Genomic DNA, 12,614 nt, shown 5'->3' on the forward strand with positions numbered 1-12,614 from the left:
TCTCTTTTCCAGTAGGTTTATCCAAGGAACTTAAGGTAGTAATGATGTTCATAACATCATTCAATTCATACATATAAAGCTATCTTATTCGAAGGTTTAAACTTGTAATCACTAGAACATAGTTTAGTTAATTCTAAACTTGTTCGCAAACAAAAGTTAATCCTTCTAACTTGACTTTTAAAATCAACTAAACACATGTTCTATATCTATATGATATGCTAACTTAATGATTTAAAACCTGGAAACACGAAAAAACACCGTAAAACTGGATTTACGCCGTCGTAGTAACACCGCGGGCTGTTTTGGGTTAGTTAATTACAAACTATGATAAACTTTGATTTTAAAGTTGTTATTCTGAGAAAATGATTTTTATTATGAACATGAAACTATATCCAAAAATTATGATTAAACTCAAAGTGGAAGTATGTTTTCTAAAATGGTCATCTAGACGTCGTTCTTTCGACTGAAATGACTACCTTTACAAAAATGACTTGTAACTTATTTTTCCGATTATAAACCTATACTTTTCTGTTTAGATTCATAAAATAGAGTTCAATATGAAACCATAGCAATTTGATTCACTCAAAACGGATTTAAAATGAAGAAGTTATGGGTAAAACAAGATTGGATAATTTTTCTCATTTTAGCTACGTGAAAATTGGTAACAAATCTATTCCAACCATAACTTAATCAACTTGTATTGTATATTATGTAATCTTGAGATACCATAGACACGTATACAATGTTTCGACCTATCATGTCGACACATCTATATATATTTCGGAACAACCATAGACACTCTATATGTGAATGTTGGAGTTAGCTATACAGGGTTGAGGTTGATTCCAAAATATATATAGTTTGAGTTGTGATCAATACTGAGATACGTATACACTGGATCGTGGATTGATTCAAGATAATATTTATCGATTTATTTCTGTACATCTAACTGTGGACAACTAGTTGTAGGTTACTAACGAGGACAGCTGACTTAATAAACTTAAAACATCAAAATATATTAAAAGTGTTGTAAATATATTTTGAACATACTTTGATATATATATGTATATATTGTTATAGGTTCGTGAATCAACCAGTGGTCAAGTATTACTTCCCGACGAAGTAAAAATCTGTGAAAGTGAGTTATAGTCCCACTTTTAAAATCTAATATTTTTGGGATGAGAATACATGCAGGTTTTATAAATGATTTACAAAATAGACACAAGTACGTGAAACTACATTCTATGGTTGAATTATCGAAATCGAATATGCCCCTTTTTATTAAGTCTGGTAATCTAAGAATTAGGGAACAGACACCCTAATTGACGCGAATCCTAAAGATAGATCTATTGGGCCTAACAAACCCCATCCAAAGTACCGGATGCTTTAGTACTTCGAAATTTATATCATATCCGAAGGGTGTCCCGGAATGATGGGGATATTCTTATATATGCATCTTGTTATTGTCGGTTACCAGGTGTTCACCATATGAATGATTTTTATCTCTATGTATGGGATGTGTATTGAAATATGAAATCTTGTGGTCTATTGTTACGATTTGATATATATAGGTTAAACCTATAACTCACCAACATTTTTGTTGACGTTTTAAGCATGTTTATTCTCAGGTGATTATTAAGAGCTTCCGCTGTCGCATACTTAAATAAGGACAAGATTTGGAGTCCATGCTTGTATGATATTGTGTAAAAACTGCATTCAAGAAACTTATTTTGTTGTAACATATTTGTATTGTAAACCATTATGTAATGGTCGTGTGTAAACAGGATATTTTAGATTATCATTATTTGATAATCTACGTAAAGCTTTTTAAACCTTTATTGATGAAATAAAGGTTATGGTTTGTTTAAAAATGAATGCAGTCTTTGAAAAACGTCTCATATAGAGGTCAAAACCTCGCAACGAAATCAATTAATATGGAACGTTTTTAATCAATAAGAACGGGACATTTCACATTAAACGGTAAAAACCCCCTTTTTATAATAATAATATTACTTATATATATATTTGTATTTTTATAAAAGTAAACTAATATAGCGTTGAGCTTTGTTTAAAGATTTTCCTGTGGAACGAACTGGACTTACTAAAAACTACACTACTTTACGATTAGGTACACTACCTATAAGTGTTGTAGCAAGGTTTAAGTATATCCATTCTATAAATAAATAAATATCTTGTGTAAAATTGTATCATATTTAATAGTTTTTCCTTGTAAAAATTAATAGTATTTTATACCCCTCTGCTTTGACATCAGAAACAGTGAAAATTCACGCTAGTCTCACTAGATCGAAAAATTCACCTCGTGGCTATAATTCAGCCTAGTCTCACTAGATCAGAAAAATAACGAGGAGTGTTTGCAAGCTAATTGGATGGCATGACTTAAATTTGACGGGTATTTGGAAAACATTTGTGTCAACGAATAATGCATGCACACAAGATTCGCTACACTATTAGTTAAAAAAATATTTTAACCAATTGTATATGTCGATTATGTTTGTGATCTAATTTGTTATTTAATTTATAGGATATAAAAATAACAAATACACAAACGTGTATCGTTTCAAAACAGTTTTAAAAGATGTCGTCCATATATATTATTTGACTTTCAAAATCATTTAACATTAAACTCGTTAGAGTTTAACTTATTTTAAAATCATCAATTTTAATCTTTGAAACTCGTTTAGAGTTTTATTTAATGTTTCCATCAAAAACATATGTAATTTAAGTCTCAAAATTATTTAACTTTAAACTCGTTAGAGTTTAAATTTTTTTAAAATCATCAATTTTAATATTTTAAATTCGTTACCAGTTTTATTTAATGTTTTCATCAAAAACATTCAGCATATATATTCTAATCAACAATTATATATAAATGCAAAATTAAAACACAACCATATCATGCATCACACACACATAGCCTAGCCCAAAAATCCTATGCTTGATCCCATGAGCCGACATGAGATCAAGGGGTCAAACTAAGGGTAATATCATAGCTCCCACTTAATTCAAGAATCAAGTGAAAACTTGACAAACGTCATCGTTGTCAAATTGACTTGTTCGCTATCTTCTAAGTCAAACTCCACGTTGCATCTTTATCTTTAATCTTCATCTTATTACATTTATTTAAAATTGAAAAATACAACTAATCTAATATTTTTACAATTTAGAATAAACTTAAATACAATACTATGAAAATGTAAAAATAAATATAATACAACTTTGGCTTCAAAATGACCTTTCTAATAAAATAAATAATCAACATGACATAATATTGCCGTAATCAACAATCACAACAATCACATAGGTCGGGACATTACGGGCTATGTATGCAATCACAATTTTAATAACTACATTATTAAAACTTATATATGGCTTGTCCATGGTTACAATGCATGTGTATAACCATGGAATACAACAATCAACAATTATAATAAATATTTAAGCCATAACAATTAAATCTACAATTTAAAATAGTGATTATCTTTCAATCATATTTGTTCATCATAAGGTTAAGTCTAAATCAACCGTGTTGACTTTAAAAACCAAAAAGGTTTCGACTTTTACCAATTCACCACAAAGCTAAATCTAAAGAAAATCACGCGACAATTAAGATGGTGTAATAGCGGCTCGGATACCACTGTTGGAAAATCGTGTGTACTTTTACCAAAACAGATTAACGCAGCGGATAATTAAAATAATAACCTTTTATTATTTTATGAACAAAATTTAACAAGATTAAATTTTCACTTATTTAATGAAACATGCACACGATTAATCTTTCCCAATGATCCAGTTACATCATAATAATTGTCATGAATATAAAACAAAAGAGGAGTTAACGATATACCTTTCTTGAAGAATTGATGAGACAGAGAGAAACTTACGATCAAAAGTATGACCGTCTCTTTGGATAGTCCACACTACACTTCAAACGACCGTCAATGGATGCTAGTCCAAACCCAAGTAATATTAATCAACCTTTGGTTAATATTATGAAATCAAAATATGTAATATGTGTTTTTTTTAGTTCACTGAAAGAATACGATATGAACTAATTTGGTGCAATATATAAAGATATTTTTTCAAAACACCCGTGAACCTTTATGAAAAATCCGTGAATCCAAATTAGAACGAATATATATCATAAAGTTGTATTTCTCAAATACTTCAGGGGTATGTTATGTAACTTATAATTAATAATTTCTATGTCGCTTTCTTGTGAATAGAAAATTAATTAATTTCGATTCATTTACTATTCATATGAATAGTAAATGAATTAATTTCGATTTACTATTTTGTTACTTGAGTAATATATATACATCATATATATATTTTATTTGACGTCTCGGTGTATATGTGTGTGACCCCGAAGGCTCAAATGAAGTTGACCATATAGTTATATGTTGTACCTTGCACATTAATCCTACATAGGTTTAGTTGGTTTCGGTTCGTTGATGTTTGTTTCTTTATTTGTTTTCTAGTTGTGAGGCTTGTCGGGGTTTGTTTTGTTTTTTTCGGGATCTTTCATTTTTTATGATAGCTATCATTAATTATAAAAAATTTGTTTTCGCGAAGATAAAATAAAATACATATAACAAAATGAATTCATAACTAAATATTATCCGTTTTTCTTATATAATGAAAAAATAAGTTAATTAATAATCGTAGTTATTGTGATTTGATAACAACAGTTTTTAAGTTTAAAACTCACTATATGAAGAGGAAAAAAAAAGATTTAGGTGATAAATAATTTAGAGTGTTTTCTTTTAATTAAAAAATCGACCATCTCAACTAAACGTTAATTAAAAACACAATTTAATCCATGTGGCACGTTGGATCGTTTTCAAGGTTTTCTATCGGGCAGCGATAGGGGCGGGGTTATTATCGCTGCATCGGCATAATCGAAACGGGAGATGATCGCAACGGGTGGTTTAGTCCCCCTCGGGTGATCCCAATCGTTGTTAAAAAAAAAAAAACCAAACACTTGTCCGTTACCCATATGAACACTTTAATATTCACGTCTCGGACCATGAAAGTCCAACATGAAAACTCGCCTCTAAAATTAATAATGTTTCGTGCAATCCGCAAAGCTCAAATTATAGCCGGGCTAATTAAGCATTAAAATTTAGAGTCGCCAATTCCTATTCCATAGTGCCAATCATTTCAGAATTGGTTGAGTGAGCCCTAGATAATCCATTCCAAATTCCATCAATAAAATAATGACGTCCACACTTTAAAGGTCATTGTAATAATAATAGATGATCAACCGATTCTTCACTTTCTATACACAATACATAAACTGTATCCGGGCTTTGACTAATGATTCGTCTGTGTGTCAATACTTGAAACACCGATATAGAATTGGGCATTGCAAGTAATTAAAATAACACAATTTTAGAAGGAATCTAGTTAATAGTTATGCCACATCCAACTAGTCCACGTTGGAATGTCATCTTGACCGGGCCTCATTAGACCATTTTTAACCAGGCGTCAGAGGGGTCCCGTCAGACGCGCTGGCGTCCGGTGACGCCCTCTGACGCCCCTAGTGGGGCGTTACCGCTGACGAAGGTGGGGCGTCAGTCACCGTTTTCACGCGACAGTTGGGTGGCGTCAGGGCGACGTGGCTTTCTCTGATTGGCTCATATTTTATGCCGTTACACAACGGCTATTTTTTTTTTTTTACTTTTTTTTTTTTTTTTAAAACTCTATATATTATTATCTATATAAACCCATCCATTCTACACCTTTAACACACTCATTCTCTTTATTTTTCTTTAAATTATATCCCTTAAATCATATAAATTTCTCTCATCATCAAGTATTTTTCGTTCATGGCATCATATTTACTTAGTTTCGATTCCGATTCGGAAGACGAGCGTATTATTGCACTAATTCAACATTTAGAAGATGATGATGACGAAGTCGAATCCAATCGTGTTCCAAAATCACGAATTTATATTCCAAGAAATCGTGAAGAAGCTGCACAAAACTTATGAAATATAATTTGTATGGTTAATAAAATAAAAAAGAAAAAGAAAAAATAAATTGGTGGGACCTGTTTGACACTGGAGGGGCGTCAGAGTTATTTTGGTGTCAGATGGTGACACTGCCACGTCAGAGGCAGATTGCACTTTTTGGCCAAAAAGTGTACAACCTGCCTGTGACGTCACAGGCAGGGTTAAAAATGGTCTTAGTAATTTAGTACCTTACTACTAGTAGAATTTGGTGTAGGTGAGTTAAATATTAGAATTTGTCAATTGGTGTAGGTGAACTGAACATTTATAATAATGATATTTCAAGCAATAAATAACAATCTAGAAAAAGAATACAATCTTTAATTAATTTCAACCAAAAAAGGTTGACGTGGACTAAGAAAAGATCCACATATTAATTGCTGCACATACGATCTTCCACCATGCACCACCAATATATATGTAACCTCGTAATTCAAATAAACCCCCCACAAGCACATTTGTCTTCAACCCCATGGTCCCATCTCTGCACCTCCATCTCACCTGAAAATTCCCCCGGTTAAACGCAGTAATCATCCCCTTTTCGAAACTGTCAAACGATACAAAATCTTCTTATCGTACGCAATCGTGACGCTCCATATATTAAATCAAGTAATCAACGGCTGGGGTTCATCCATATTCTCGAGATTATGTACACCCTTCAAATCAGTATAGTTTTAACCCCAAATTACCCTTTGAATTAAAGTGACAATGAAAAGAGCTCAAAGGGATATATATGTCATTTAGATTTAGATTAGAAGGTAATGGGATTACAACCGTGTGTGAATGACTATAGATGACGGATTGTGGGTCTCATCGTAATCTAAATACAAATCTTTCTTCCATTTCTTTAATTTACGGAGTATTTATTTATTATTTATTTATTTATCTATTATTATTATTATTATTATTATTATTATTATTATTATTATTATTATTATTATTATTATTATTATTATTATTATATTATTCGTATTTTTTCATATTGATATTAATTGATTTCTTCTCATTGTTTTTTTAAGTTCCTAAAAGATGACAATTGATCAGATATGAAACATGTGATGCATATTCATATCTATATTTATAATCATTTACTTTTTGTTCATTCACATCCATATCCATATTCATATTTATTTAATTGTTGTTCATCCATTCATATTCATATCCACTAGATGAAGAGGGTTAATGGATATCCATAAATATTAAAAATATATTACTCCTCCGTCCCACTACAAATGTTCATTTACTTTTTGTACAACATTTTAAAAAATTTCATTAACTTCATTCTTCACTAATTAGAAATCTTCTCCATACAGAATAATTTCTTCTAATTGGTTGAAACATCAAGTTGACACTTGAAACGTGACATCCCAAAACAGAAAGATGGACACATAAGATGAGACATAGATAGTATAATATTTTCTAATATGTGATAAAAACAAAAACGTTGTATAGCAACACTACATATAACTCGGCATAATCAAAATATATCCACGAGAATGTGTAATCTTTTTCGAAGATATAACACATGTGTTAAATTTATTATTAAATGTAGAGTATGAAAAATTAAATATGTAATTTGTTCGTTTATTTTGTTAGATACGCGTTTTATTGTAATATATCATAGTTATTTCATTATAATATTGAAAACAAATTGTATGTCTAACGGTAAATGCATTTATAATAGTAAATATGTAGGCATATATTTGTGTTTTTGTATTTGTATTCGTATTTCAGGTGTTAATGAATATATTCATGGATGACACTTTTCATCCATGTCCATATCCATATACATATCCATATCCATATCCATTTAGGTTCATCCATATCCATATCCATATCTATACCCATATCCATTTAGATTCATCCATATCCATACCAATATCCATTTAGGTTCATCCATATCCATACCCATATCCATTTACGTTCATCCATATCAATACCCATATCTATTTAGATTTATCCATATTCATCACGAAATGGGTGGATCAAATGGATATATGCTGAATCGGGTGGCCATTGCCATTGATACCTGAAAATAATTGTTAGGTTTGATTTCTCTCATCGGTCCATATATATAATGCTCCTGAATGCTGAATTAAAACACTGGTATACTACTCCATTTTTTCTTTTTAAAGTTCTCAAATAACATTAACGTAAACACAAAATTTGACATGTCATCACTTTCGGTGCTCTTGTACCTCAATAATAGAGTCTATTCAGGACCGGTCCGAAAATTGAAATACCTAGAACAAAATGAAAAAGGTCCTTAGGCCGTAATAGATAATATTAACTATTTAAAAAGGGTCTTTATGCCATAACGAATAATATAAGCAGTGTTGTAAATCTCCTTATTTCTCTCCGAGATCTCGTTTTTGGAAGGCAGCCGAGACGAGATGTCCATCTCCCGAGATTTTTCAGTCAACGAGGTCAAACTTGGTTAAAGCCACAATTTATCGGATTTTCTCGGTCATATCTTGGATTTTCTCATAAAATTATAGTAATTTCTCGGGTTTTCTCACTCATTTTTTGGATGTTTTATGTCAAATCTCATAAAAGTATATATAAATATACAAATATTTATAAATATATTTATATTTATATTAAAAAACTTAAAAGTCAACGTAAGTCAACATCCGAGATTTCCCCGAGAAATTTTCGAGATGCCGAGATATCCTCAAAAATGTTCAAACGAGATCAACCTTGAATATAAGCATATTAAAAAGGGCCATTTTGGCCTTTAGAATGTTGGTTGACTTAATTTCTTCTTTTTATAGGGCATTTGATTGTTGTTTTTGTGTCTATTGTGTTTCACTGTCGCTGCTTTAGTTGTGGTTCTCTAGTTCCATGTTTCTCAAATCTCTGATTTTGTATATATATAAAATAAATTGGGCCATTGAAAACCTTGTGACCCGAGCGGTCGATCACCTCGTTCTCCATCCAGGCGTCTCATTAGTCTATTTTTTTTTATTAAATATTTACTAGTTGAGATGACAATGGATCGGATATGGATCGAGTGATTTTATACCAATATCATATCCATTTAATTATTTAAATCTATATCAATATCTGTTATCCATTCATGTTTATATATATTTGTTAGATTATGCGGGTAACGGATATCCGTGTGATGTTTAATTTTTTTAAAAAATATTTCTATTATGAAATGAGCTCATGAAAGTATTATAACTAACATAAATATAACGTAATTTAAAAAAAATTATTAATACACAAAAACGTGTAACCGTTATTGTCAATTGAGCAAAATATGTATGTTTTAACTTACGTTTCATGTAATAGTTTGATACAGAGTACTTTACAATGTATGAGGATATATATATATATCCTCATACATATTCTCATGTGTGTGTGTGTGTTTAACTAATGTTACATGTAATAGTAGTTTAATATTTAATATTTTATAACTTACGAAATTTGTATATATGTATTTTCATAATTCATATATATTTGATTACATTTTACTATTTATAAAGTAATATTTTGTATAAGGATATGTAGATTGTATATATTTTCGTAAATATATAAATTTTAGTAAATATATATATTTATAGTTTTTCGAGTGGTAAATAAATATTCATAGATAATAAATTGTCATTTTATTTTCGATCTACTAATTTGCACTATTCCTCTTATCATTCATTTATACTAATACTATTATTTATATCCATATCCATATTAATAAATCAGATCGAATGGATATAAGATGAATCAGACATTCGGACCTCTATTCTCGAACCAAGTTAGAGGACTCCCAAGGGATTGTTAATCCTTTGCCAATATTGCTAGCCAAATATTAACACCACTAGGAGCATATTGCTAATCGACTGCCAATATTCCATTGCCAACCAATTCGTAGATTTCAAGCATAAACTATCACGACTGAATTTGTTTTATTTACTTGTACATTTTGCATCTAGTTGTGTACCATGATTTAATTAATTAATTTTTAGTGGTTGAGAAATGGTGTGATAGTTGGGAGTGATACGTGATGGGTTAGTGATATGAAAAAAATGAGAAGAGAATGGTGATGTGACTTTGATGTAACAGTGTGTTAATCTGAAAAAATATGTCATGGTTGGAATGCTACGTACTGTAAAATAGGCAACGAGTAGGAGTACAATTGTCAGTCTCATGCAAAACCTCATATATATATATATATATATATATATATATATATATATATATATATATATATATATATATATACCACTCCATTTCACTCAAAGATACCACATCCAACACTACTAGTAGTTCACAATCATCTTACTGTTACCTTTTTCTGAAATCCGCTATTTAAAATTAAATTTAAATTAAATTTCAATATTAAAATACTGTAACAATGAGCATCTACTTCCAACCCAATCATCTCCTTCATCACTACAACCATCAAACCCCATCATTCCCCGATCAAAATCCACCACTTCACGACCATCCTCCCACCACCCTAGACGGCATCGCCGCCATCGTCGGCGAACACATCCTCTTTGGCAAACCCACAATCATCACTACCCAAAACGACGTCGAACAAGAATCAAACTCAAGCTCAAAATCAGCACCACAATCACCGGTACCGGAAAAGAGTTATAGAGGCGTAAGAAAACGGCCATGGGGACGGTGGTCGGCGGAGATCCGTGACAGAATAGGACGGTGCAGACATTGGTTAGGAACGTTTGATACGGCTGAAGAAGCCGCACGTGCGTATGATGCCGCTGCTAGACGCCTTAGAGGGTCTAAAGCGAGGACTAATTTCGAGATTCCGTCGGTGTTTCCACCGTGTACCCCGGTGGGACCCAAAAAGATATCTGGTGGGACTAGTGGGACCACAAGTAAATGTCATGCAGTTTCTTCAATTGATCAACTGTTTAGTAGTACTTCATCTATGATGATGAAAATAAATCAGAATGATAACAGTAAAGATATGAACTTGAAGCTTGGTTTGAACCTTGGTAGTGGTTATAACAAAAAAGCAAGGACTAGTTTTGTGCCTTAATTAGTTATGTATCAATGTATGTATGCATGCATGTAACATTATTATGATTTTAATCATATATTATATATGACATATATTAATCATATAAGGATATCTATGTTAAATAATTTGTGATTTTGGTGCTTGATTAAAGTCCGGTGAGAATTAAATTATTCCGGCCGGTGAGAATTATACTATTCCGGTGGAAAATTGTTGGGGGAAACAGTGGGGTAGTAGAAGGTACAACTGAACTGGAGTTTCTGGGGACTGAAAGATCTTTTAAGTACGGTACTGTGTCTGTATAGTACTGTAATCTTACCTATGTACTTTGCTATTTATTCTTCATTACTTATATTTTTTGTGTTTATTTTTTTGAAAGGTTGTTGCTTCAAGTTAATATACAGCGGTTATATGACTATTTTTAATTTATAGTCAACAATATTCAACATTCAACGTTCTACATTAAAAATTCTAAAACAATGTTATAAAATGAGTTACTCCGTATAAACTTGTGGAATGTTTCCATATTAACAAATTTATATCGTATAAAATGAGTCCTATTCGGGCAAGCTATTGATTACATTTACGAACGAAACAAGATTATTCCCTTAGTTCTATCCATCCACCTCTCTAGAAACGACTTCTTTTCTATTCATGGGTAGAGGCAAGGTTGTAAAAGACGCGAGTCGGGGACGCATCGGCCATACCTAAAAAACGATGCGTCGGACGCAACAGGTATTGACTAACTTTGACTTTTTAAAATAGTTTTATTAAATACTATGTATATGTATAATATTATATAGATCGAATCTTAAAATATAAATTATGTTTACAATAAATATGGGCAATTAACAATTATTAACAATATTACAAAAAAAATAAAAAAAATTTGACCGACTTTGACCGACTTTGACCTACTTTTTCCGAACTTGACCGACTTTTTCCAACTTTGACTGACTTTTTACATTTGACCGACTTTTTAGCAACGACGCATCGGCCATTCCTAAAAAACGACGCGTCGGCCAAGTCGGCCGACTTTTACAACACTGGGTACATGAAAGATTTTTTACAACTCACCTCCTCATACCTCGCAAGCGCGGGATTAAGTATTGTTGTTGTTGTTGTTGTACTTTTTGGTGATATGACAATGTCATACAATGAAGTTAAATAATGATTAGTGTTAAAATTTTGGTGTTAAATTTTAGTGAAAAGATTTTGGGTGATGTGATAAAATTTGATTGAAAGTTTGTTATGCAAAAAATAAGTTAATAATAAATATATTTAAGTGTCAAAATCTGACTAGTAAAAAAAAGAAACGCAACCTTTTTTCCATCAAGAAAGTAACTAACACTCCTATTCGTCATAGGGTGACGTTGGGTTAAGGGCGTCACTTTTCGTTAAAGAGAAAAATCTAACGCGGATAATGAAACACTAAGGCGGTCATACTAAATTAAGACGATTGAAAGAAGGTATTTCTAAAAAATTGCTAACTATTCTCAATCAAAACATATTCTAATATATTAAATATAGAAATTTTTAGTAATAGATTACAACTAGTTTTCGAACCCTCGCTTCGCGCCAGGGGTTCGGTTTTC

General features: G+C 31.3%; 1 protein-coding gene across 1 annotated transcript; it reads left to right on the plus strand.

The window, feature by feature from the left end:
- Positions 1–10,389: 10,389 nt before the first annotated feature.
- On the plus strand, positions 10,390–11,040 carry LOC139858961 (ethylene-responsive transcription factor ERF084-like). Its single transcript, XM_071847787.1, has one exon. It carries the CDS (start codon positions 10,390–10,392, stop codon positions 11,038–11,040), a length of 651 nt encoding a protein of 216 aa, XP_071703888.1.
- Positions 11,041–12,614: the final 1,574 nt, after the last annotated feature.

Source organism: Rutidosis leptorrhynchoides, chromosome 7, assembly GCF_046630445.1.
Source record: "Rutidosis leptorrhynchoides isolate AG116_Rl617_1_P2 chromosome 7, CSIRO_AGI_Rlap_v1, whole genome shotgun sequence".
In the NCBI taxonomy this organism is placed as follows: domain Eukaryota; kingdom Viridiplantae; phylum Streptophyta; class Magnoliopsida; order Asterales; family Asteraceae; genus Rutidosis; species Rutidosis leptorrhynchoides.

Coding starts and splice junctions, on each gene's coding strand:
- LOC139858961 (XM_071847787.1), top strand. CDS start 10,390: ATGAGCATCTACTTCCAACCCAATCATCTCCTTCATCACTACAACCAT.